The sequence below is a fragment of the Camelus ferus genome, chromosome 4, assembly GCF_009834535.1.
Source record: "Camelus ferus isolate YT-003-E chromosome 4, BCGSAC_Cfer_1.0, whole genome shotgun sequence".
In the NCBI taxonomy this organism is placed as follows: domain Eukaryota; kingdom Metazoa; phylum Chordata; class Mammalia; order Artiodactyla; family Camelidae; genus Camelus; species Camelus ferus.
Window position 1 is genome coordinate 74594711 of NC_045699.1, and position 25971 is coordinate 74620681.

A 25971-nucleotide genomic window follows, 5' to 3' on the forward strand; every position below is an offset into this window, starting at 1 on the left:
CTCCGGCCGGGAGCGGGGTGGAGGTCAGACATCAGCCGACTACTCACTCCAACCGCACCAGGCGCGTTTCGGGGGCCTGTCCGAGTCCGGGGAGGGGTGGGGCGTCTCCGAAGGCTCGGGCCGCCTCCGGGCTGGGCGGGCGGGCGCGGGCGCGGGGCGGGCGCGGGGGCGGCGCGCGGCGCCCGCGGCTCCTCCGCAGCGCGGCCGGCAGGTGGGCGCGCGCTCGCCGGGCGGGGGTCCGGCCGGGCCGCGCGCCTCCCCCGGAACTCGGCCGTGCCATTCCCATGATGCCCAGCCACCGGGCACGGCTTCCGGAGCGCGGCCGCCGCCGCCCCGCCGCCGCCGGTAGGTCCGGGGTGGGGGCTCCACGGGCCGCCCCGCCCCTCGCCGCGCGCCCCGCCCCCCCCCGCGCACCACCCCCACCCGGCGCCGGCGGCCCGGCCCCCTTCGCGCGGGGACCCGCCGCCTCTCCGGGACTCGGCGCGCGGGGCGGGGGCCGGAGGGCCGGCGCCCGGCCGGGCGGGGCGGCGGGGGCCGGGTCGGAGGGCGGGCGTGCAGGCCGCAGCGCGGCGCCGGCCGCCGGGGAAGGGATCGCGGCGGGCGGGGCGGGCTCGGCTGGGCGCCGGCGTCGTTACCTGGCCGGGCGGGGATCGCGGCCCCGGAGACGGCTCTCGGTCCTCCCCCCCACCCCGCCCCGCGCTCTCCGCGCCCGCGTTCCTCGAAGCCGGCCGGGCGCGCTGCCCAGGTGAGGCGCAGGTGAGGGCCCGCGGCGGGACGGCTTCCGGCCTGACCCCGGCGCTCGCGGCTCACCGCCCCGAGCGCGGCGGAGGGCCGAGGGCCCGGCGCTCCCGAGAGGGGCGGTTCGCGCCCTGCGCCCCGCGCAGCTTCCGGGAGGGTCACCGGGCTCCCCGGCCGGCCCCTCGCCCCCAAGCCCACGAAGCCCAACATACACCCCGGGGGCGCAGCCCTGCTTGGAGGCCTGACCCCTTCCCTGCCGGAGGGCCCGGTCGCTGCTCCAGGCGCCAGGATCCCTCCCCGCTGAGGCCGCGCTGGGGGTTAGCACCCCCAGGCCGGGGGCAGGGGAGCAGCCCGTGCTCCGGGTGAAAGATCAGGGCGGGGGCAGCCGGGAGGGTCTCGCCTTGCCTCGGGGCCCCCAGGCACAGGCAGTGAACCTGCAGCTTTGCTAGGGAGACGTCCTCGCCCTGTTGTAAAGTCTCACCTTCCCGCAGGCCAGGGTCGAATTCTAGCCAACGCCCACTCCGGGCTGGCCCTGCTGAGAGGGCCCTCTTTCTGGGCCTGGTGCCCTCACTCGACCCTCCCCTCCCTAACCCTGGGGGAAAACTGGGACTGGGAGGTAAGAAACAGGAGCTGTGCAGCTTTGGGGTGCACCCAGGAGATGTATGGGGGGCATCTCGTGCAGGGAGCCAGTCTATCAGGTTGATAAGCATTAGCAGGGATCTGCCCTCCTGGAGGTTAGTGTCTAGACTGAGAAAAGGTCCAGGCACCCTCCTCCACTTTTCAAATTCTGGCACCACGGGGCTTTGGTGTGCAGACCTGGATGTCCCCACAGCCTCCTTCCAGACCCAGCTCTGGGGCCCTGGGGTGCAGGGTGGCAATTTGGCAAAGTGGAAGCCCCTGCCTTCAGCTCACAGCCTCTCCAAGCACAGCTCAGGGGAGTTTTCCAGAACGATTCATCTCACAGAGCTGATTGTTTCAAAGCCACAAGCTGTCGCCGGAGACGCCCTCTGAATTTTTAACCTCATTCTGGCACTAGGTAGTTTGACACTTCAGAAAACCATTCACTGAGAGTCCGAGCTCTCTACGCACGTTTAAGAGCGGTGACCATGGTCAGCTTGGTTAGAGGGGATGAGCGGTTCCCCTTTGGCCCACGCTGCTTCCTGAGTAGTAATCCTGCAGCCCCGTGCACTTGAGCTCGCCCCTGGGCCCGTCTTTTAAGATGGCATTGATGTTTAAGGAGTTCATATTTTCGATTCAGACTCTTCACAGCCCAAGGGCTACGCGAATGTCTCGTGGTCTCTCACTTTGCTGAGGCAGCTTGAATTATTACCGCAGTGTGCAGGGTGGGCACAGGCCAGTGACAGAGCCCTCCCCCCTGCACTGCTGGTCCCCAGGGGTCTTCGGCCATGGCGGGGGGTTCTCCCGGGAGGGGGCTGTCGTGGGGTGCTAGAACCTGAGGACTGGTAGACGGCTGCACGCGCTCCCCCAGCCGCGTCACCACCTGACGGTGGCAGACCTATGGCCCAGAAGAGCTGCACTTCAGTTGTGATTAACTGTATTAGCTTCAAGGTAGGTCCTTCCAGAATTTAACTCTGAGCCCTTGAATTACTGCAGTTTCTTTCCACCCGAAATATCTCCCAGCCGTGGCTTCAGCCCCTGAGTTAGGACTCTGAGCCTTCAGTGCTGCCAGCAAACGTCCACTTAGTAAGCGGGCGTGGGACGCCACAGCATGTCCATGGAGGGACAGAGACCCGGCCCCCCGCGCTGTTCTGCAGACGTCCCATGGAGCCTTGTCTTGAAGAGCGTTCCAGGTGACTGCTGCCTATTCTTTTACGTGGCAGTTTAGCGAAACTAAACTTTTTTTTGAGTGCAAATCAGCAATAACAAAGGGACTTCCTTCTGAATCGGTGGCGCCCTCTGGTTAATTGCTGGTCGCAACTGTTTGGGCACATCTGTGCCTAGGTGGCCGGGCCAGGCTTTCTTGGAAAGGACTGGGGTGTGTAAACACAGGATTCTGTGTCTGTCGGAAGGAAGCTTCTAGCGGAGAAAGATCTGCATTGGAAGCAAAGCAAACACACAGACCACTTCCAGCCACCCACCGAGGTCCGGGGTGGTGACGGCCTTGCCCAGCTCTGTTTGGGGTGGGAACTCACCTTCCCGTTTCCATAGGTGCTCCCAAGCGCCCCTCTTGCATCTCAGCTGCTCTGCATTCCAGTTTGGGACCCGGAAAAGTCAGAGAAACGTTCAGAATTAACCGTTACATGACATGTCTCGCGGCTTTCTAACCTCCTGCGCAGGGCCTGCGCCCCGCTCCTCTCTGCGGCAGTGGTCCCAGACCTTTAGCGTAAAGGCTGCTGGGAGCAGATCTTCAGAGTGTTCCTGAGACCGGCCCAGCGGCTCTGCTGACCCGGCCACATTTGGTCCGAGACGTGGAAACTGGGAAAGCCACACTGGATGAGAAGGGGCCCGTGACTGCGTTCAGGGGAACTTTTGTGCTAATTAGTGAAAAATAACGATGTGGTCCCATGAGACCACCTGGGAAATACACAGTTGACATTTTCAAACAAAAGGGCTTTGGTGTAGATGGTTCTGTAAAGGTGTTTGGAGGAAGCACATCAACTCGCTCACGTCACGTAACTTCTCATTTCAGGAGCTGCGGTTCCCGACAAGGCGGGCCGACCCAGGACGTCTTGCTGAGCCTGGATTCACACCAGGCATTCTTTTCTGCCTGCAGAGAAGCACTTGAGGCTTTATCTCAGTGGCACCTCCTGACCTTTGTTTCTTTACAGAGAAGATGGACAGACGGACGGAGAAACAAGGTTCATGTGGGCATCCGCCGGCTCCATGCAGGCGGCTCAGACGCGTCTTCTCATGAACCTTCTCAACCATTCTCCCTTTACAGCTGAGGACGCCGAGGCCCAGGAGGCGTGAGTGGCTTGCCCGGCGGACCCTCGCCAAGCCTGCCCGGGCGCCGTGACCGGACCTCGGGCCCCATCCCTTCGTGCCATCTCCTCCAGGATGTGAAGCCGGCAGAGAAGCCAAGCGCCGCCTCTCTGCCTGCCCTCTCGTCTGCTAGGATGTTTCTCATGAACGCCCCTCCTGTGCTCGCTCTCCAGTCCAAATGGGAGGCCTTTGGGCCACCCGGGATCTGTAGGTTTCCCGGATGCTTCTCAGAGCCCAAAGAGGGCGTCTCGAGAACAGCGGTGAGCGCCAAGGTGCAGATGGTCATCAGCACACTTCAGGGCGACGGGGCCGCTCTGGGCATGAGCGGCGAGCATGCCCGGCCGAGAAGCCAGAGGGCAGAGAGAGGCTGCGGCGCCCGGCTGGCCGCCAGCCCTGCCTTTGCTGCCTGTGGTCTTGCTGCTGGTTTTGACCCCAAGGGTGAGGAGGAGGCCGCAGACCTCGGCCCCCTGGTGCTGGATTCGGACAGTGACGACTCCGTGGACCGGGACATCGAGGAAGCCATCCAGGAATACCTGAAGGCCAAAAGTGGCGCCGCCCCGCCGCCCAGGGCTGCAGACTCGGCTAGTCGATGCAAACCAGAGCCACCTCCGAGCAGCGCCCCAACCGCCCTGGGTCCCCCAAACCTGGCAGCTGGCTCCAGCCAGGGAGCAGGCAAGGACCAGGGCTCTGCCTCCCCAGCCAGTGTGAGCAGCGATGACTCCTTCGAACAGAGCATCCGGGCGGAGATCGAACAGTTCCTGAGCCAGAAGAGGCAGCGCGACACCCCGAAAGGCGGCACCCCTGCCGACAGAACAGCAGAGCCCAGCGACGGCCCTGCCCCATCAGCGCGCAGACCCAGCAGCACCCCTGCCGACAGAACACCAGACCCCAGCGATGGCCCGGCCACGTCGGTGCGCAGACCCAGCAGAGAGCCGGTGGTCAAGGCGCACCAGCAGGACCTGGCCGGCACCTGTAAGGAGTTTGTCTTCCGGAAACCTCCCCGGGCCGCAAAGTCCGGTGCGCTGCCCAGAGGCCCCAGGTCCAAGGTCACCACCGAGCCTGCATCCACCGCGGGCCGCCCTGCAGAGGCAGCCCCGAGCAAAGGTGGGGTCCGGAGGGGTGCTGGCTCAGGGAGGAGGAGGAGGAGAGCCAGGGGCACGGCCCCAGTGTGCGAGACGACTGACTCCAGCAGCGATGATGGCATCGAGGAGGCCATCCGGCTGTACCAGCGGGAGAAGAGGAAGGAGGCCAGCGCCGACCCGCCGCAGAGGGCACCACGTGCAGAGGAGAAGGGGCCCGGGCCCCCCGCACACGGTGCCTGGCCGGAAGCCCTCAGGAAAGCCCTGGGCAAGAAGAAGCCGGTGGCCGCCAAGCCCTCGGACCTCACCCCTGGTGGTCTGGACCCCGACCATCCCTCCAAGCCCCCCAGGGAAGTCACAGCTCCTGCACCTCCAGTACCCACAGCCGCCAAAGGCGACCTTGTGGACCGGGCCCCATGCCGGGCAGACACATCCACCGAGCTGATGTGCGCTGAAGCCATCCTGGACATTTCCAAAACGATCCTGCCAGCCCCCCCAGAGGGCAGTGACAGACCCCTGCCCGCCAGCCCACTCCCTTATCCCCCAAACGTGCCTTCCCGCTCTGACGGCGACAGCAGCTCCGTGGACAGTGACGACAGCATCGAGCAGGAAATCCGGACGTTCCTGGCCCTGAAGGCACAGTCAGGAAGTTTGCTGGCCGGAACGGAGACCTGCCCGCCGCCACCAGCACAGAGCCCACTGCCATCGCCCGGCCTCAGGGCCCCAGCCTTTAAAACTCCAGACCTGTCGCTGAGCTGCAAGAGGAAGCGTGGAGGTGGAGGCGTCGGCAGTGCGGCACGGCCGTGCCCACCCAAGAGGACCCGAGAGACGGCCATGGCGCAGGAAGGGGCCCAGGACACGGACCGCGGCCAGGGGAGAGCGCAGTCCGGCCAGGGCAAAGCCAGCGAGGCTCTCGGAAGGGAAGGCGAGACCAAGGGCCAGCCTCTCCCCTGCAGGACGGTTGGGCTCGGTGACGAGCACGCAGCCCAGGACATAAGGGGGACCTCGTCACCCGGCCCTGGGAAGGCGGCCGAGGTGAGGCAGGTGGATGGGAAGGGGAGCTCCGAGGACAAGAGCAGCTCGCTGGACAGCGATGAGGACCTGGACACGGCCATCAAGGACCTGCTGAGGTCCAAGCGGAGGCTCAGGAAGAGGTGTAAGGACCCCCGAGCTGGGTGCAAGAAAAAGGTCAGATTCAGCACCACAGAGACGCAGTTCTTGGATAAACTAGGCGGCTTCCAGAGAGACTGGAAAGACAGAAGCCCACACTTGCTGAAAAGTTGCCTCTCCAAGTCCAAAAAAGACGACAGGGATTCCCCAGGGAGACCTCCACGTGTCCTCTGCAGGGAAACGGAGAGAGCAAAGTCAGACTGCACTGCCACCGAGGACGCACCCCCGGCTCTCCGGTCCAGGGTCAGAGCTACGGGAGGGAACCTGTTCTCCAGTGAAACGGAGGCCCATGAACTTGCAGGTCCAGCCCCAAGCCCCAGTTCCCTCTCCGATGACAGCAGTTCTGTGGACAGTGATGACAGCATCGAACTGGAGATTAGGAAGTTTTTGGCAGAAAAGGCCAAGAAGTCCGTGAGCGGATCAGAAATTCAAGGAGGGGGTCCCACAGCTCTTGGGACAGGGAGCATGGCCAGGCCAGAACCGCCATGCCGGAAGGTGCCACCTCCCGGCCCAGCCCTTCATCCCGGCGTGTGCACGCGGAGCCAGAGAGCCAGGGCGTCCTCACAGCAGGCCGAGGGCCCAAGGGGCCTGGGGAGAGCCTTCACTCCGGCCGGCAGGAGCAGCCCCAGCGCCGAGCAGGCCTGCCTCCCTGCAGCCCTGGCCAGATGTGTGACTGTGTCTGCCAAAGGCTCACCAGCCGGTAGGAGAAATGTTTATGCTCACAAAGACCAGAGCACGAGAGGGGCCGAGCCTGTCGTGGGGGAGAGCGCTTTCGGTCAGCTGCCGGGCTGTGTGGACCCCGGTGCCCGGGCGGAGAGCCGGGGCTCGCTGGCGCTGACCCCAGGCGCCCAGCAGGACGGGGGGCCCCGGGCCGGCCTCGCCCCACCCTGGAGTGACTTTGCGCCCCGGAGCCGGCTGCAGAGCGCATGGGCGCTGAGCTCGGGGGGCAGGGATGCAGCATGGAGAGGGGGCCTCGGGGGCCAGAGAGAGAAGGGGTCAGAGGGCCAGGCCCGGGGCTCACCCAGCCTCGGGATGGACCCCAGGCGAGGCCTGCCCTTTGCCGGCTTCTCCCCGCTGCTCTCCAGGCAGCTGTTCCACTTTGGGAAGGGCATCTCCTGGGGGGGCAAGCAAGCCAGCCTCTTCAGTCCCCCCCTGAGTCTGCCTCTGCAGGGCCCGTCCTTCTCGACCTTCCGAGGGACCCAGGCCGGCCACAGCCCTGTGTTTGGCGGCTCTCACTTGCTCGTGAAGAAGGAAGGGGGCCACTGGCCGCACAGGAAGTCCCAGGTGGGGCTCAGCCTGCAGGGCAGGAGGAACTCGGGGCCAGAGGAGAGCCTCTTAGACCTGGGGTGCAGGCAGAGGGTGAGGGACCGAGACGACGAAGACCAGGAGGCGCTGGGTAGTGACGCCAGCGAGCTGAGCGACACCTCGGTAGAGGAGGGTGGCGGCCCCGGGGCCAAGGGCACCGTCCTCAAGCTGTGAGCGCGCCCCCGGCCGAGGCGCACGGGGAGCAAGTGTGCGCGTCCCCGCGCGCGTCTGACACTGAGGTCACAGTGCGGGGGGGGGGTGCCCGGAGGACCCCGTCAGCCTGTATATCTGTACACTAACACGAAACGATGTTTTTATTTAACAGATGTGTCCTGGTAAATATGATTTTTGTAGCTTTTTTGTAAATTATTTAAAGTGCTGTAAAAAATATTTTTAGCAAATGCTGTCGTCCAATTTTGTAGGGCGTTCCTCGCCCCAGTTCTCGGTCGTCTTCGCACAAGTCTTAGATCCGCAAACGCCTGGGGTTCCACCCGGCCCAGCCTCTGCCCTTTGGGGCGACTGCTGGTGGAAATACATCTCACGTAAAAGAGCCCCCGGTCCCGGGAGCCCCGAGCGCGACTTCTGAACACTGCCATCACCACCTCCGAGCGGAGAAGCGTCTCAAAGCACAAAGGCCGGCAAGCAAACCGGCCGTCCCGGCTGCGTGTGGAAGTCCCGCCAGAGCTCCCCAGGCAGGTCCCCAGCTCACGCCTGCAGCCCATATGGTTTAATGTCCAGTCCCGTTCGATGATGACATGATTCTAACAGCTCAATAAACCTCTTTTTATACAAGAACTGCTGTTCTTCGTTTTTAATCACAAGGTGACAGCTGGCCCGCATCAAGTGTCCTTGTCTTGATCGGTGCAAGCAAAGTGGTCCAGACTTCTGAGAACCCAGGGCAGAGCCCAGCACCCTCCAGGGCCGGGAGTAGTCAGGGCTGCGCTCCGACAGCCTTCCCCGGCCTGCCCGCGTCGCGGCTGCGGGCCGGGCCTGTGTTCTCGCCGCGCAGCACGGGGTAGAGCGAGGCGTCCTATGCCTTCTGCTCGGAGGCGGGAGGGACAGCTGCGTGCACAGGGCTGGGTGCCCAGTCACGACATCTGCACGGCGACTGTCGGCAGACTTTCCGCAGCCGCCGTGGGTGTCGCACCTCACCTCTGCAGTTCAGCTGCGATGGGCCTGGAGCAGGGCTTACTTTGCAGCTGACCTTCGTTGTTCTTAGAATGAGCAAGTGAATTTTCTACACATTGTCCACCCCTGGGGTTTTAGCAGGAATTCACTTCTGTGCCCAGATGGGGACGTGCACCAGCACCCACGGTCAGCGTCAGCTGAGTCAGACGCCGTGACGAGCAGGTCCTGTGGCCTCCGTGACTGTCCTTGTCTGCACGACATGCGTGTAATATCTCCTTGGTCGAAAATTCATTCACTTAAATGCTTCCAAGAACAATTTATTAATCCATGCTTTAAATTTGATTTAGTTTTTAGGGACTGCTTTTAACACTTGGAAACAAAAATCAGCTTGTTTTGTACGTAAGAACTGGTTTGGGGTTTTGTTTTTGTTCTTGATGCTAATCAATCGGGCACTGCTCATGAGTCAGTTTATGTAGTCTGTCATCTGCAGAGTTGCCTCTGGGGGATGTTGATGTGAAACCCCAGCGTCTGGGCCCTGTCAGTGTCCGCCCTGTGCCGTCAGGGCCTTTAGCCTGAGCACCTCTGCCGCCGCCCATCCCAGGCTCCCCGAGCCTTCCTCTCCTCCCGCCTCCCCAGCCCCATTCTGTGTGCTTACCGGCCATCCCTGGATTGCCGACAAGCCACACCGCATGAAAGCTTTTGCTTCCACACCCTACATCCTGGGTCAACCCTGGCACACACTGAGGCCAAGGTCAGAGGTCCCCGCGCACTGTCTGGAAAGGGACCTGCAGTGGGGCAGACTGGAGCACTGTCAGGGAGCGATGCCCGGCTGTGCGTCTGCCGCTCTGGCCCGGCTCCTCCGGGGATCCGGGCCCGACCACGCGTCCCGGGAGCTGCTGCACGAGGTGGTAAACGTGTGCCCTCTTGTAGGAAGAGGCTCGGGGAGGATGTGTCACCAGATGGAACTGTCGTGACTAAGACCCGTGGCGGGGAGGGTGGAGCTCAGCGGCAGAGCGCTGACTTAGCAGCACGAGGGCCTTGGTTCAGTCCCCAGGGCCTCCACGAGCAGCAGCAGCAGAAAGACCCACGGACAAGCCTGAGCCAGAGAAGCCCGCTTGCTTCCCGAGAAGGGGCCACGGGGCCTTCCCCTCCCTGCAGGGAGGAGGGAGTGGCCCCATCTGGGCTGTCTAGTCCTCCGGGGAGGGAGGGAGGACAGGGTCTTCTAAAGGGAAGAGTCACTCCTGACTGCTGCTCCAGGACCTGTCTTCCGCAGGGTTTCCCCAGCCGAGACACACTCACGCCGGGGAACCAGGCACTCAGTCCAAACACTAGCGCTTTATCTGCTCATGTACACAGCATTGCCCCCTCAATGTCGCATCTCTCTCCTTGAAATTAATTACAGGCCCGTTTAGAGGGGGAGAAAGCACCTCTACCATCCACCCCTGTAACCGCAGCCGGGTGTGAACCAGGCAAGGCTGCTGCGGACGGGGAGACACACATTGTCTGCAGAATCTCTTGAGGTTTCTGGTGCTCTATGTGTTGGACGTAGGGGACTCCCCCTGCCAATGTCAGCACATTTCACTCTGTATTTGGAACCATTTATTCTAATTGGAAACAAAAGATGAAATGTCACTGAGGAAAAATACACAAATGAAAACGCACCTTTAGAGTAAGTGGTTACTGGGTTTCATCCGACTCAGCAGCTAAATGACGTGACTGGTGAAGTGTTAGGAACGTCTCTTTGTCGACGTTTCATTTCAGAGCGGAACAAAAAGGCGGATGAAGCCAAGGCTGGCGGCGGCGGGCGGAGAAACAGGCTTTCGGGAACTGCCGTGCGGTTTATCAAATCACCTGCGGAAACTGGTTTCTGTTACCCTCTCTGTTCCGATCACCTTTTCCAGTAATTATTCTGACTGGATTTGAGCTTTTGGAAGAACTCAGTACAGAGATCAGAAAAACGATGGCTGTCGCTTCCCTTCCATTTTTCACCCATCCGCTCCGTGTGCTCTAACCCTGAGCAGAAGGCATGTTCTTGCACAGTTCAATCAGACCTGTCAATCTAAACTTCACCTTCCCTCGACACAAAGGTCCCAGTTTGAAAGTATGTTTAAAAAGATCAGTTTCATAAAGTGTATCATCACTGGAGTTCCTGTGTGACCTGTGCAGAGAGTTAGGGTGGGTCTGGGGGTCACCTAGCCCCTCCCAGGAATTTCAGGGCCTGCTGCAGGGCGCCTCCTCTGGGCCCTAATTTCCCATCTGAAAACGGAGGCACAGGAGTCAGGCTTGCCCCCAGGCATGAGCATCAGACGAGGCGACACCGGCAAAGCCCTTGGGACCCTGGAGACATCAGACAGGCGGGCGGGGGCACAGCCGGCCGGCAGCTCACGGGGCCCAGGCGCCAGAAACGGGAATTAGGAGCCTGGGCTGGAGACGGTGAGTTTTCAGTAGGACGGGCACACGTGTTACACAGAAGGTATTTCTGTTTTCTGCCTTTCTGTTTATTCCGTGTACAGAGTTTAACTTTACACGGACTCATTAACACCTGTTACAGAAATACTAGTTATTGGCCATGACAGTTAACTAAAGCACGTCCTGACTGTGATGCCAGATTAACTGGCATCTGTTCTGTCCATGGATGTCAGCCCAACTGGTCCTCCGAGCCTGCGCCCCGACACGGCCACCCGCTGAGAGCCAGCCCCGCGGTCCCTCGCACACGCGTGTGGCTGGGCGACGCCGTCTTGTTACAGGGGTGCAGACGCGCCGGGGCCGAGGTTGGAGGGGAAAGCCACTTCGCCTGCTGGCTTTAGCCTCACCGGGACAACCGGCACCTCCCCACCGGCCGTAGGGGAAGGGATTCCTTCCTTTCCTTGAGTTTAGAAACTGGGTCGATCGGGTGTTCTCTTTCTTGTTTTATTTGAGTCTAAATACAGAAGCATTCTTGTATTTTGATATTTTTAATGAAAGCTTGTAAACACTAATTTGCAGCTCGACCCCCGGTGTCTCCGCTGACTTTCCAGCTGAGAAGCTGGATGTTACACAATCCTGGCTTCAGGCTCAGCTTTGTGTTTTCTGCTCAATATATTGATTTTTCCTGGAAACCATTTCCCACTCCAAACTGAACGTTAAGAATGTTGCCTGCATGCATGAGGTCCTGCGTTCAATCCCCAGAACCTCCATTAAAAAGAAAAATAGAAGTTAATTTAAAAATAAATTAAAACGCACCAAAAAGAGATTAACAATAATTTTTTTTAAACCTAAAAAGAGTGTTGCCAAAATGTTGACTTTTGTGTAATAATAATAAAAAAGTTTTTAATGAAGAAACAATCGGTCATGGCATTGAATTTCTTCCCAAATCCTTATGTGAGTAAAATCTCTTCGGGTCAAAGTCTGTGTGGACAAGGTGGCAGTCGATGGTCTGTGGCAGTGATTTCTTCTGTCTGGCTCCAGCTCTTTCCAGGTCTCCTGCGACGAGCAGGCCCTGCTCCCACACAGCAAGGGGGGCAGCGTCGCGTCTGGAAGATGCTGGAGGACGCATTCTGTCGTGGAGAATGTCCCTGTGCGGAGGGGTCTCTGCATCACAGCAAACGCTGGCTGAGAACTGACTACACAGAGAGGAACGTCCCCTTAACGCAGTTATTACCCCTACTTGAGAAGGATGTATTCTTCCCTGCCTGCTGTTAACTCTTTATTGAAAATGTAAGCTGAACACCAAGTGGAGCACCACCATCACCGTCACCCCACCCCTCGCCAGCCTCGTCTGTCTTTCCCGCCTCCGCCCCAGCCCTCATCTGTGGCCAGAGGACGGTCAGTCCGACTCCAAGCATGGCCTCTGGGTCAGGGCCAGCAAGGGCTCCCCCGCCTGCTCCCACCTGGAACTGCCCTCTCGGGGTCTGCTCTGCTTCCCTGCCCAGCTCTCGTCCACACCCTGGGCTGGGCATCCTCCCCTCCCTCCATGGCCTGGCAGGATGCCTGAGAACAGAAAATCTGCTCTGTAACTTGTCACGAGTATATAAATGGCTCCCGGGAGGAGGGGTGGAGAGTAGAACGCATGCTTAGCATACACGAGGTCCTGAGTTCAATCCCCAGGACCGCCATAAAAAAGATTTTGTATTTAAATTCTTTTTTCTTTTTTTTTTGGAGGGGATAATTAGGTTTTTTGGGTTTTTTTAATGGAGGTACTGGGGATTGGACCCAGGACTTAATGCATGCGAAGCATACACTTTACCACTGAGCTACACTCTCCCCCAATTTCTTTTAATTAAAAACGAAAAACAAAAAAATGGCTCTCAAATAAAGACACAGGGAGGGCTATCTGGGCATTCCCAGCATTCAGGCCGAGACTGGGGTCCCAGGACACCCACCGCCCTGTTCCTTGACTACAGATGACTCGGGAATTCAGGGCAAACATGGCAAGGCCTTTAATGGGAAGGCAAGCTCTGATCCATCTTAGATGTAAAACGGGGGGGGGGGGGGCACCACAGCCCTGGTGGCATGTTTTTCTAACCTAGAGAGGAAAAATACTATATTTGCAGGGGAAGAGTAAAGCGTGTCCCTTTACAACTGGGCAGATTATCAAAGACTAGGGCTGGCGACTGTCCAGACCGTCACCGCCGGCGCCGGGAGGGCCCTGGACGGAGGGTCTCCCGCCGCTGCCCCTCAGTCGCAGATGGACGGCTTGTTGGCCCGGTAGCTGGGGTGGAAGTTGAACCGGTCGAAGGAGGTGATGTAGTTGTCGGGACCTGTCACGATGCTCTTCTCCATGTACACGTTGAAAGTATTGTTCTGGAACATTCCACCAGCTGCAAGTTGTTTAGAAAATCTATGCGAATTTGGATAAAATACCTTCTGGAAGTGAAAAGGGAACACTTGGATTAGTGATGCATGGTAGCGCTCTGGAGCAGTCAGTCACGAGGCATTTCTGGAAGAAGAATAAGAATTTGTAAGAAAAGGTCTCTATCCCTAAGGAGCAGAGAAGCCAGGGTGGGCAGGCTGGCCCGGGTTGCCCCTGACCTTCCCACTTCACGCCTCATGTCAGGCAGTAAGTATTACCAGTACCTCCTTCCACTAGGACGTGGACAGGAGGGTCCACTACGGCCCCCCGGACGAGGCGCTGCCGCACCTGGGCCCGGCACCCGGGTCAGGCCCAAGCGGCACCCGGGTCTGCGCCTGCCGGCTCTGCTGCTGGGGCCAGTCACCAGGCCGCTCTGCGCTGGAGCTTCCCTTCTGTGGAAAAGAGCCAACGTCAGTGGGCTTCAGCCTTGCCTGTGTGTTGGAATCCCTTGCGGAACTTTGAAAGGACCCTGATGCCCACACCCCACCAGCCGAGGGGGCCGGGGACGGGCTGCCCTAGCGAGGCGAGGCCGCCGGCGTGTGCGGCCCCCGAGGGTAGGAATCGTTCCGGCAGCACAGCATCCTCAGGTGACCTTGAGGTTTCTGACGCCAGTGGCCTGGACCACTGCCAGGTAGTACGGCCGGGACAGGCGACCTGTTCTCGGCCATCCTTGTGTCAAGGGGTCACTTGGCGTTTTATCTCTTCGGCAGGAAGCAAGTGCAAAGAGAAAGGGCTTCAGTGCGTCGTTTAATAGGGTTTGTTTTTCAGGGCAGTTCTGGGTCCACAGAGAACCTGAGCAGGGCGCACGGACTTCCCACACCACCTCCTCTCCAGGACACACGGGGAAGCCTCGCATCAGCCTGGTGCCCCCACGACAGCTGAGCCAGTCCCGACAGGTCATTGCTAACTGAAGCCCAGAGCCTACGTCTGGGTCCGCCTTCTGTGCTGTGCGTTCTGGGCTTTGGCAAGCGGATGGTGAATGACGTGTGCCCGCCATCACGGCGTCACAAAGAATAGCTTCCTTGGCTGTATTTTCTAAAATGCAAAGAAAGCATTTTTGTTTTCTGTTCCCACATGGGAAGTCCACACTGAGGGCGGCTCAGTGAGTCCAGAGGCCACGTCCAGGTCAGGAAACTGCACACCAGGCTCCAGGCAAAGCAGGCTGATAAGGAGCAGGAGCAACTCCTCCCACGCTCGCCTCCTGAGAACCTGGTGCTGCGCCTCACAGAGCCCCGCGAGCCAGCCAGTGCCTCTTTTATGAAAAGCAAAACATTCGGGCCTACGTTGGTGAGTCCTCTGTCATTTTCATGGAAACAGCTGATCTCTGGGGAAACTTGGAGCCGCCTGATTCCAGAGAGGGGTCCTGAAGCACTCTAGAAAGCTTCTAGGTAAGTAACCTTCTCGTCAGAGCCCTACCTCCCATGCACATCAATTAAATAAGCTAATATCCAGATCTTCTAAATGAGGAATAGTCTAAGAGGAAAAACACGGCCACCCCACAATGGGTGGCCCTGCTGTCTTGAGTACCTAGGGGATGCTTACGCTGGTCCCTCTGCCCTTCTCCTGGACCCAGCGGGGGCATCAGGGGGTTCCAGGACGCCCTCTGCAGTGAGAGGTCGATCTCAAAAAGGGGTCGGGTTCCCCCAAAGGCACACAGATCCCTGCGTCCTTCTGTAACCAGTGCTTTGGTCAGCCAGTGCTACCTCTTAAGGCGGCAAGTTAATAGCTAATAAAACAAGGTATTATTCCAAAAAGAAAGCAGTTCTTCGTTTACTTGCCTCAAAACTTACTGCTTTCGGTTGCAAGAGTTGGTTGGTTGTATGAGTGAATGGGGCCAGGCCTTTGGGATGTCGTAAGCAAGTCTACATGCAATTTTTTCTTTCTCTCTCTTTTTTTTCAATCTAGGTAGTTTATTTTGGAGACAAAGCAGTACATGCCCTTTTTTCACCCTTTAAATGCTTCATTGCTAAATTCATTCACTCATTTATTTCTACCCTCCCCTGTCGCAAAAGGATTTGCGGGATCCTTTCCACTTTGTGACGTTGGAACTCTGAGCCCCTCCGCTCCTCCTCCCTCCACGCTGTGCTGCCCTTTTGAGACTTTCAGGGTTTCAGCCTCCTGCTAGAGACGCCCCACCCACACACACGAGCACGCGCACCGTTCTCTGCTTCCTGCTTACCGGCATCTCATGCACCGTGGGGGCTCTGCTCCCGTAAGCTTGGTTACTGGTCCTGTACACTGAGGGGGGACTCCTTGGCCCTGGCAGATGAGAAACATACTTTATTTTCCACTCACTTACTCTAAATTCTGCTCAAGCCACAGCTTTCACATATTGGGTCCATGGAGCCTTGTTGGAAATGCCCCAGGTTGGTGATGCCGCGGTGAACCTGGGCTCCTGCGGAGCGCGAAGCTGGCCTTCCTGGCAGGCTCAGCCTCCCGGGCCCCGCCCCTGCTGAGCTCTGCCAAAGCCCCGCGGACATCCCAGGTGGCAAGTGCTGGCCCTCAGCCCTGGCGGGGCCTGGGCCCAGGCCGTCATTTCCCGGGTGGGTGGGCGGGCTGGGAGCGGAGGGGCCGCCCCCAAGGGGAGGGTCCCTCCTACTTCTGAGCCTCCAGGAGAAAGTTTCACAGAGCGGCGGCGGGGGATTCAGACACCCCAGCTCCGTCGCGTACTAACTGCGGGCTCTCGGGCAAGGCACTATCTTTCTGCATCCCAGCTGTCTCTCCTGGGAAATGGGGATGATAACAGAGCCAAGTGTACAGGCCGGTGGAGGCACTAAGCGAGGGGCAGGGAAGGCGCCGCCGGCGGGGTCTCAGAGGCTGCGGCGCAGGAAAGCTCGCAGGCCACGCCCCTCAGCAGCCTGGTGATGGACGCGTCGCCGGAGCCCCCGCCCCACCTCCGGCAGACGCGTCTTCTCAGCCTAGGGAGGAGAGGGGACGCCACCCGCCCCGGGGTGCGGCTGGGCTCAGCCTGGGCTGTGGGATTTCCCCTGGGGCACGCCCTGCCCCGTGTCACCCCACCGAGGGGTGGGAAGCTTCAGGCAGCACTTCTGCGCCCCTCTGATGGTTGACGGGGACCCCGCTTTGACTTGGGGCCAGGCTGGGGCCCGGGATCTCTTGCACAAAGAGCTATCTAGCAGCGCGCAGGGCCAGCTGGGCATCGGTCGGCTGGACCGGCGGCCTTTCTTTCCTCTTTGCATGCCGGGTGGACCCTGACCGGACTCCCTCGCCCTCACCTGTAGCCCCGAAACCACGCCGGGTTGTTGAACCTGGCCGGCAGGTCCTCGCTCACGCGGTAGTAGTCACTGGTTTTCTCCGGGGTGCCCTTGGCCTTGGGCTCCTCCGGCTCCGCGCACACCTGGGGGTTCTCCTCGGACATCTCGCCTCCGTCCACCCGAGCTTCGGGGACAAGAAAGAGCAGACAGGAAACAGCCTCTCAGCCCGCGGGACCACGAGGGTCCGCGCGGCGTCCTGTTGCCAAGCGACGGGACTGGTCCCCTGCGTGGGTGGGCGGGGCCCTTAAAGGCGCCGCGCCGCGGGGACCGGGCCCCACGGCTGGCAGGTGGGGCAGAAGTCCGAGGTCTAGAACCTTCTGTGGCGAGCAGCCCAGGCCCTGTGCTGGCCGTGAGGGTGAGGAATTGCTTCCCGGGGTTGCAGTGCCGAATGCCTTATGGTCAGTAGCCATTGGCCCAGACACTTGCCAACGTTTTCTCAAACGCAGTGGGAGGCGGATTTCGGGACGGAGGAACCTCGGGCCCTGGTTCAGGTTCCCCAAGGCCGCTCCGCAGGCAGTGAGCTCACGCTCGCCGTGTGGGCTTCTTGAGCCCCCAGCCCTCCGACTTGAGGCCCCCCCCATGAATTAGACTCCAGATTTGCCTAACTATGGAATTCTTCTAAGACAAATGTTGTTCAAAAATTAAAACGCTTTTGGACAAGCGAGAGGTGGTGCTGTACTGGTCGGAGGTGAGGGCGGTCCCCATCGCTCGGCGGGTTCCCAAGGGGGCGACTGGGGGCCTCCTCCGCCTCCGGGCACCGTGCAGGGAGCGGGCGAGGACCCCTGGAAGGGGGACGGGGCGGGGGGACCTGCCCCCCAGGCCCCGCGCTTGCCCGGACCCCGATCCCGACCCCGCCTCATGCGCGTCCGCGGTGCCGGGCAGATGTGGGGCTCAGGGCCTCGTGCGTCCGGAGGACGGCGCGCTCCGACCCGAGGCGGGGGCCAAGGGGCGGGGACGCGTCGCGAGCGGGGCTCCCGGAGCGAAGCCGCGGGCGCGCAGTGGCACCTCCGGGCCTGCAGGCGGCGCTGCGACAGAGGCGCGGCCCGCGGCGGAAGGAGGAGCCGCTCGTGGAGCCGCCGCGTCCGCCCGCCCGCCTCTCGCGTCCGCCCGCCTCCCTGTGTCCGCGCCATGGCGTCCGGCCCGGCGCTGCCCCGGCTGCTCGGCGCGGGTGAGCGCGCCGGGGCCCTGGGGCCGGGGGCGCGGCGCGGGGCGCGGCGCGGGGCGGTGGCCCCCTTCCCGGGCCGGGGGCGGGCGGAGGGAGGCGGGGGGGGCGCGCCCCACGAGCCCGCTGTCCCCGCAGGTGTCCGGCGCAGGCCGCTCCGGCTGCACCTCGTCCCGACGGCGACTCCAGGCCCGGCCGGGCCGAGCAGCAGGACCCTGGGGAGCGCCGCGGCCCCCGCCGCCCGCGAGCCCGGGAGCAGCAGCGGTAACGCCGGCTCCTCGGCGCCGGGGGAGGGGGGTGAAACCGTCCCGCCGGGGGGCCCAGGCGCCCTGGGTTTAGACGTGGGCCCTGGAGGGACGCGGGCCCCCGGAGCCCCCGGCCCCCAGCAGCCCCACCTGCTGGGCCGCACGCGCTTCCAGGGGCCTCGGCGCGGGGGGCGGGGGGCCGCCGACCCTTCCCGGAATCCTGGCCGTGTTTCCGCGGGCGGCTGGACGGCACCGCCGGGACTTCAGGCATCAGCCAGGCCCCTACTTTCCCAGTGAGGGTTTGACCAGGTTTACCCGGGGCGACGCCACCGTCAGACTTGGCCTCTACCTCGAGTCTCCAAAGAGGCCCCTGTGGCCCTGGGCCCCCTCAGCGTCTGGGCTTCCCGCCCTCCCCGCCCGCGGCCCCCTGGACTGGGAGCAGGGGCCCAGACCCTGCATCCTCCCTGCCTCCCCGCCCTAGATCTCAGCGAGAGGATCCTCAGCGAGCCCCTCAAGCACTCTGACTTCTTCAACGTCAAGGAGTTGTTCTCGGTGAGAAGTCTCTTCGATGCGCGAGTGCACCTGGGACACAAAGCGGGCTGTCGGCACAGGTGGGTGACGTCCCTGGTGAGTGTGGTGATTCCTCCAGGGGTTTGGGACCCTGCCTTGGGGTCCAGGGCCACTCCAGTTTTTGCGAGAGAACAGCCCCCTCTGCCTCCAGATGGGATCACTGACCCCAAAAACGGGCAGGTGTTTATGCTCAGATTCGGTTTGTTCCCCGCTCCCATGCGTCTAACTGGGTACCTTGGAGTGGGGCCCATGGTCCTGGGTGGGGACAGGCCAGCAGCCGGTCTTGTGAACCGGTGATGGATGAGGGGGCTGCCATGGCCGCCCACATCTGGAGGGGAGGTCTGGAAGATTATGCAGACAAGTAGAAACTGGCTCAGTTTCTTCACAAAGTTGTAAGATGGCTGAGTTGGAAATGGATTGAAGGGGCAGGTGGGAGGCCACTGGGGGAGGTGGTTGTGGAAGTTCAGGGGGAGGTGACGGGCCCAGTTCCTGGGGGCAGAGTCCGGGTTGGGGTTGGTGTGGGGGGACAGAGCAGGTGTTGGTGTCCTTCCCTGAGATGGTCAAAGCCACATCAAGGCCTGGGGGACATCAGAAACTTGGTCCTGTGCCAGGTGACCTTTCGGCCACCCCAGTATTGATGTCACACAGGCCCTAGGAGGGAGTAGCCTGGGCCTGGGGGGCACCATGTCAGGACCTCTTGAGAACATCTGGAGAGGAGAGGAGGTCCCAGGCAGGACCTCTGGGCTGCCAGCATCTTAGGTTCCAGGAAGAAGGAAAGTGGCCAAGAAGAGGGAGGGAGGGCATCCACTGTGGGCAGCTACCCAGAAGTCACCTGAGGTGAGGGCAGGTGGAGGTCGTGGGGCCTCGAGCAGTCTGTTGAGAAGAAGGGACTGAATCCAGATGCGAGTGAGCAGAAGAGTGAGCAGGGGTTGAGGACCAAGGGACGGTCTCCTGCCCCCATCTCTCCGTCCTAGTCAGCCAGTCTGTGCCCTTGGGGCTCTCCTCCCGGGCCTGGCTGGCTTCTGTTCTGTCCCCTCACACTCGCAGCCCAGGGCACCCCCTGCTCTGCTGGTCCCCCAGGCGGGGTGGGGGAGGGGGAGGCAGCCTTGGTTGTAAAGCCTCAGAGACGGAACTGCAGCCGGCCCAGCAGTACCAGCAGAATGGTCTGCGCATCGCGTGGGCGTGTCCAGACAGCCGTGTGGCATGAGCTGTTAGAACCCCCATGCAGCAAAGTGGAGGTTCCGAGGTCGAAGCCGCTTGCCTGAGACGCGGAAGTGGCCTGTGGCCCAGCCTGCCCTGCCCCCGCCCCCACCCCTGGCTGCCTCTGGCCGTCACTCCTGGGACGAGGCGCTTGCCGCTCGCATCGCACTGAGGGGCTGCGGGCTGCGGGCTGCACCAGCCCCGTATGGTGTGTCCCCCGTGGAGGGGCCGAGGGGGCCCGTTCACACTGGCCTTGGTGCGTGTCTGGCAGGTTCATGGAGCCGTTCATCTTCGGGAGCCGCTTGGACCAGGACATCATCGACCTGGACCAGACGGCCGCACACCTGCAGCTGGCCTTGAATTTCACGGCCCACGTGGCCTATCGCAAGGGCATCATCCTGTTTGTGAGCCGCAGCCGGCAGTTCTCACACCTGATCGAGAGCACGGCCCGGGACTGCGGCGAGTACGCGCACACCCGCTACTTCAAGGGCGGCCTGCTGACCAACGCGCCCATCCTCCTGGGCCCCATGGTGCGCCTGCCCGACCTCATCATCTTCTTGCACACGCTCAACAATGTCTTCGAGCCCCACGTGGCCGTGAGGGACGCGGCCAAGATGAACATCCCCACCGTGGGCATCGTGGACACCAACTGCAACCCGACCCTCATCACCTACCCCGTCCCTGGCAATGACGACTCGGCCCCCGCCGTCCACCTCTTCTGCAGGCTCTTCCAGACCACCATCAACCGGGCCAAGGAGAAGAGGAGGCAGGTCGAGGCCCTGTACAGACTGCAGGGCCCAGAGGGGGCCGCGGGCCGGGCTCCAGCCTACCCTGCTCCCCCAGGAGCGCAGGCCGGGCTGGACTTTGGTCATTCCCGTTGATGGGCCACCCTCCTCCTGGGTGAAGCAGCAGCCAAGCCCGTTCCTAAGCTGGGAACAGCCCCCCATGCCAGTCCCCTCCCTCCCCCTCCTCCCTCCCCCGTCGTCCCAGGCACTGGGTCCCTGCTACTAGGAACTTCTCAGCAGCTGCCCGCCCAGGGCTCCACGTCAGACCCACGACCCCAGCAGGCTCCCAGGGCAAGCGGCCTGTCCACAAAGGACCCATTGGGAGCCACCTTGCCCCTGGGTCCTGCAGTCCTTGCTTCTACCTCGAGATGAGCCCCCCCATGTGTTGGCAGGGTTCTCACACCGGGTCGACTTTTACTCTCAGAACACCCCGAAGTCAGGCTGCTTCCTGCCGCCTGGTTTCAGGAGCTGTTTTGTAACATGAGGCTGCAGGGCGAGCCACTCCAAGATCCTGTCTGGGTTGGAACTGGCCGGGCAGAGCGGGCAGCACAATTCCAACAAATAAAACTGGGCTTCCAGCAGGACGGTGCCCGGACCATCAGGTCTGCAGTGTGGTCTGTGCTCTTGTCTCTGCTCGCCCCCGGGAGCGCACAAGACTCATCTGTGCCCTCTGGTGCTCTGGCTTCGGGAGGCAGACGTGCAGACGTGTTGGGTGGGAGGGCGGAGGCCCTGGCTGTGCCTTGGCACCGTCCTCCGTGCTGGGGCTCGGAGGCCTTGGGACCTGCCCGCGTCCTGAATGGTCAGGAAGGACGTACGGACGCTCGTTCCCGGGTTTCCTGGGTGCTCCCTCGTCAGTGAGGCCTGGGGTGAGGTGCGGGCCGCTCTTTCCGGGAGCCTGCCCTGTGGCGCTCAGCACGTTCGCTCCCGGTGTGCCTGACCGCCCCCGGGAACCTGTCTGCTGGCGAGGGTCTGTGAGGGCGGGGCAGGCTGGCGCACGGGGGCAGGAAGCCGAGTCCTGGGGTCCACTCAGCGTCTCCTTTCAGAGAGGGGGTGCGTGCTGGAGGTTCCTGGTGTTCTCTGGAGACACGCTGGGTTCCTGGTTCAGAAGGTGCAGGAAACCGAGCGTCTCTTTGAAAGCACCGACTGACCAGTCTTGCTTTGATTTGCAAACGTGAAGTATGAAGATGCAGATCTGTAGGCAGGTAAACCGAGGGGCCCCCCCCAGGGCTTCCCCCCACTGGAGACCCCGTGTGTGGGTGTGGGTGAGTTTCCCCGAGCAGGTGGCCTGTGGGGAGAGCCAGCAGGGCCGCCCCTCGGCGTTCAGGGAGACCCCCTGTGGGAGCCGAGGGCCTGGAGATGAGCACAGTGTGGAAATGCTTCCTGGCCGTCCATGCACAGGAGTTCCCGGAGCACAAACTGGGCCTCCCCAAGGCTGCAGGGGGTCCACACCACCCCTCAGAAGCGGGCATTTAGGGCACCACAGGCAGCCTGGGGGCGGTGAGTGACACGCAGGGAGACATGAGTACACAGGAGCCGTGGGACTGGCTGGAGGGGAGCAGCCCGGGGGGACAGACTCCCTGGAGCACCCCTGCCTCACCCCATTCCCTAGGGGACCCTAGGATACTTAGAACCCGCTATGGATCCAGGCAGTGAAGACCAGCAGGGGCGACAGCAGTGTCTGAGTCACTGGCTGTGCTTCCAGCCCGGGTGCTGGGGGCAGGGTGGGCAGGAGCGGCGTACCCAGTGGGTGTCCCAGTGGACAAGCAGAAGCAAATGAGCCCGATGGGTCCAGCTGCACGAGGACCAGAGCCAGGGTCGGGGCCTCTCTGGGAAGAGCAGCGAGGGGACCAGAGGGGCTCAGGTTGACGGAGCGGGCGTGGCCTCAGCCCTGCGGGAGGGCACCTCCAAGTTTGCCTCCCTGGCGGTGAACCCCAAGAGATGCCAGAAGCTCTGAAGGGGGTGAATGCGCCTAGCCTTGGGGGCACGAGAGGAAGGGCCGCCCCCGAGCCCTCGACTTGCCCTTTATGCCTGAGCTCTGGGCCCTGCCCGCTGGCCCCGCAGGCGCCTGGAAGAGCCGGGCTCCGGACTGGGCAGGTGCACCACGCCCCCAGCCTGGGCCAGGACAAGCCTAGGGCGACCGTGGGCACAGAGGGTCTCCAGAACCAGGCCTCGGGATGGCTGTGACCAGACGCCACCCAGACACCTCCCCAGGGCCCCGCCCAGGGCTTCGCCTCTTGAGTGCCCAGTCCCCCGCCAAGAAGCTGGGCCCCTCCCTTCACCCACCAGTGCCGTCCACCCCGGGCCTAGGCCGGGTGCGAAGACAGTTTGCACGTATTTGTAAGGCTGACCGAGACAAGTCTTTGTGTGCTGTTGCGTTTCAGGATGTGAACATGGATATTTGGGGATTGTTTTTGAACTGCCTTTCCTTTGAAAATTGGCCCCCGTGTGAGAATGAGTCAGCCCTGAACCCGTGAGAGACCTGGGGTGGGGGTGGGGGTCACAGCAGACCCCGGGGGGGAGCTGGCGGCGCGCCTGGTGCCTGCCTTCCAGGGCAGCGACCTCTCCTATGTCACCATCTTCCTGTGCACCTACCGAGCCTTCACCACCACGCAGCAGGTCCTGGACCTGCTCTTCAAAAGGTGAGCCCCCGCCCGCCTCCTGGCCGTGTGACTTGGGAGCGCCACTTCAGCCTCGCCGAGGCTCCGTTTGCGCCTGTGAAGGCCGGGCTGCCCAGAGGCCCGGCCGCACGGGGCTGGCAGGACATCGGGTGAGCGTGCACGGCGCGACCCTGTGCCCGGCCCTGCGGGAAGGGCTGCCGGGGCACGTGCGGTTCTTCCTGAGGGTTTCCTCTCCCCCGCAAAGAAGCCCCCGCCCTTAGGCAGGGCTGTCTTCCCGTTTGTGAAGGAGGTTCCGGGTTCCGTCGCGGGGCGGGGGCCCTCCCAGAGCAGGGGTCACTGGGCGCTGGCTGAGCCCACTCAGATAGCTGTAAGGGGCCGACTCGGGGCTACACACGGGGCCCCCACTGTGCGCAGGCGCTGTTTCAGGCCTTTGGCGTAAGTCAGTGACTGGGGCAGATGGAAACCCCTGCCCTCCCGGGGTTCCACCCTGGTCGGGGGGTCAGCCAGTAACACCGGACGTCACAGCAGGTACGGTAGATGTGACGCCCTCACGGCCTCCTCTAGATACGGATGCATCCTCCCGTACTCCGACCAGGACGGCGGGCCCCAGGACCAGCTGAGAAAGTGAGTAGGCTTTGGGTCTGATGGAGGGGCCTCCTGTCTCCAAGATGGGGACTTTGTGGGGCTGAGGCTGCGGAGGGGCTGGGCAGGGCTGAGGTCTGGGGGCCTCTCCTGCGGGAGGAAAGGAGTCAGGGAGCTGTGGCTGGGGTCCTGAGTCCCCAGGGAGAAGAGGGGAGGCTGGGGGCTCAGAGCCGCCCCCTGAGAACATCCATCCCCTCCCAGATCTGGGGCCCAGGACAGGAGATGTGAGGGGCGAGCTGCTCACACGTCGGCCTCGTGCCCCAGTGTGAGTGCTCGGCTGGGGCTCACGAGAGCTCAGTCGGGGCTCGGGGGCCGGCCGTGTTCCCAATCCCGAGAAAAGTGTCACTGGGGTAATGAGGCTGACACGCGGTGCGGAGACAAAGGCAGCCCTTCGGGGCTGAGCTGCAGGCTCAGGTGCGCGAGGCCCAGGAGAGCCAGGCAGGGGCCACGCTCTGCTCGTCCCCTCCTCCCTCACACACTCATGCAGCACCTGCCGTGTGCCGGCCAGGCCAGTGTGATGGAGTAGACGTGACCCTCCCTGCCCTCCTGCAGTTTCCCACTCCAGTGAGGAGGGCCTGGGGTCGGACAGGAGTGAGTCAGGTTCCCTGAGAAAGGGAGAGGTGGTCACCACGGATGGAAGGCTCCCTCCCACGGAGACTGCCCGCCCCACCTGCTGACCAGGCTGCCCCTGTCTGGGTGGGCTGGGGCGGGGCTGGCCTCCGGATGGGCAGGGATGGGCCCCAACACCCAGCCGCCTTGGAGGTGCCATGGGAGGGCAGTGCAGAAAGAAAGCCCAGGCCTCTGACTCTGTCGTGCCCCGTCCCCCACCACTGCCTACCCCCAGTGCCATCTCCTCCATCCTGGGTACCTGGCTGGACCAGCACTCAGAGGCCTTCTGTCAGCCACCGGACTTCCCCTGCCTCAAGCAGCCGGTGGCCTACATGCAGCTCAACATGCCTGGCTCTGACCTGGAGCACCGCGCCCAGCTTCTCCTGGCCCAGCTGGAGCATGCTGACCTCACCGAGACAGAGCCAGAGGGTGAGGAGATCCCGGGGAGGGGGGTTGAGCACGTGGGGAGGGGCCCCAGAGGCCGCTGCTGGGCAGTAGCAGAGGCGGGCCTCAGACCACTGGCGTGCTGGACCACAGGCGGGGAAGTCGCCCTGTGCCGGATTCTCGTGCCAAGGCTCCTGTAAAAGGCGGCAGGACGTTTTCTGTCTTTGGAAAGGCACCATTTGGAAGGCGGGCATGTCCATCTCCTCTGTGGCTTCACCGCTGTCTCAGCGTCTCATGATGGCTCCAGCACCAGCTCCGGGACCATCTGAAGATCTGGACCAGCCACAGAAGCACCAGCAGAACTGAAGCCAGAACCAGAGCCAGAGGCATCTCCATCAACAGGTGCGCCAGGGTGGGAGCCAACAGCACTGTCAGTCCCATCAGCACCTCTGCGGCTGGAGCCCGGCGCGGCGGGGACAAGGCCCCGTGGGAGGCCACCCTCAACTCGCTGCCCCAGGACGTCCCTTCCCTCTCTTGTTTCTGTTTTTGTTTTTAATTTTACTTTCCCCTTTCATGTTATTTGTGATGCTTTTTATCTTATGTCTTAATACAATCAAGCTTAACTTTTTAACTTTATATTGAGCACTTGAGGAGCGCGTAGTCCACTCACGTGACCTTCAGGCCTGTCTCAGAGCCGACCGCCTCACTCCCCAGAAGGAAGCGCTGGACGGAAAGCCGTCGCCCCCCGGCCCTCCCTCCCCCGCCCCCCACACCCCCTAACCTGCTTTCTGTCTCTGTGTCTTTCCCTGTTCTGGATGTTTCCATAAACGGAATCGTGCAACACGCAGCTTTTTGTGTGTCTATTTTGAGAGAATAGTTCACTTTTGTTTTTTTTTTATACCTGAAATAGCACTTCTGTTACATGAAGGGGAAATCCCGATGGAGTAAAGGTGGAATGCACAGAGTGAAGTCCTTTCGGCAAACACGTGCACAGTCTCAGGGCAGAGACCCCGTTCTAAGTGTGACAGCAGCTCCCGATGACAGAAGGGACACGCCCGGCTCCTCCCGGGCCGAACAAAACCGCGAGAAACGCGGAGAGAGCGGGTGAGGCCGCACCCAGACCTGAGCTGCGCTCCTCACGCCCAGCAGAGAGAGGGCGGACCCCCCTGCGGGCCCCGAACTCTCCAAAGTCAGTGCTTTTAAAACATGCAATTCCAACGAGAGGCCGCACACGTGGTCAGTACGTGTCAGAGACGCTTGACCTCACTGATGGGGACACGCAGACGTAAC

At 62.0% G+C, this 25971-nt stretch overlaps 4 protein-coding genes across 13 annotated transcripts; 3 read left to right on the forward strand and 1 right to left on the reverse strand.

The window, feature by feature from the left end:
• Window positions 1–206: 206 nt before the first annotated feature.
• On the forward strand, window positions 207–8027 carry PPP1R26 (protein phosphatase 1 regulatory subunit 26). Of its 9 annotated transcripts, none has more exons than XM_032478899.1 (3): window positions 207–345; window positions 2353–2549; window positions 3389–8027. In XM_032478899.1, the coding sequence occupies exon 3, from the start codon at window positions 3816–3818 to the stop codon at window positions 7407–7409; it is 3594 nt and encodes a 1197-aa protein (XP_032334790.1). In that variant the 5' UTR covers window positions 207–345; window positions 2353–2549; window positions 3389–3815; the 3' UTR covers window positions 7410–8027. The 9 variants fall into 9 exon arrangements, with proteins under 9 accessions (XP_032334790.1, XP_032334793.1, XP_032334799.1 ...); XM_032478900.1 differs by lacking the exon at window positions 207–345 and adding an exon at window positions 552–756; XM_032478901.1 differs by lacking the exon at window positions 207–345 and adding an exon at window positions 552–745.
• A 4810-nt stretch (window positions 8028–12837) lies between these two features.
• C4H9orf116 (chromosome 4 C9orf116 homolog) lies at window positions 12838–17389 on the reverse strand. The gene is given in 4 exon segments (XM_032478913.1): window positions 12838–13208; window positions 15374–15446; window positions 16422–16590; window positions 17146–17389. Coding segments are annotated over 4 exon segments (612 nt in total). The 5' UTR covers window positions 17327–17389; the 3' UTR covers window positions 12838–13019.
• On the forward strand, window positions 16840–21031 carry MRPS2 (mitochondrial ribosomal protein S2). 2 transcript variants are annotated; one of them, XM_032478912.1, is made up of 4 exons: window positions 16840–16864; window positions 17767–17892; window positions 18355–18484; window positions 19915–21031. In XM_032478912.1, exons 1-4 carry the CDS (start codon window positions 16855–16857, stop codon window positions 20522–20524), a joined length of 876 nt encoding a protein of 291 aa, XP_032334803.1. In that variant the 5' UTR covers window positions 16840–16854; the 3' UTR covers window positions 20525–21031. The 2 variants fall into 2 exon arrangements, with proteins under 2 accessions (XP_032334803.1, XP_032334801.1); XM_032478910.1 differs by lacking the exon at window positions 16840–16864 and adding an exon at window positions 17499–17634.
• Window positions 21032–22602: 1571 nt separating this feature from the next.
• Window positions 22603–25521, forward strand: LOC116663377. The gene is made up of 5 exons (XM_032479144.1): window positions 22603–22740; window positions 22906–23195; window positions 23611–23670; window positions 24533–24726; window positions 24914–25521. The coding sequence occupies exons 1-5, from the start codon at window positions 22603–22605 to the stop codon at window positions 25045–25047; spliced, it is 816 nt and encodes a 271-aa protein (XP_032335035.1). The 3' UTR covers window positions 25048–25521.
• The last annotated feature ends 450 nt before the right edge of the window (window positions 25522–25971 follow it).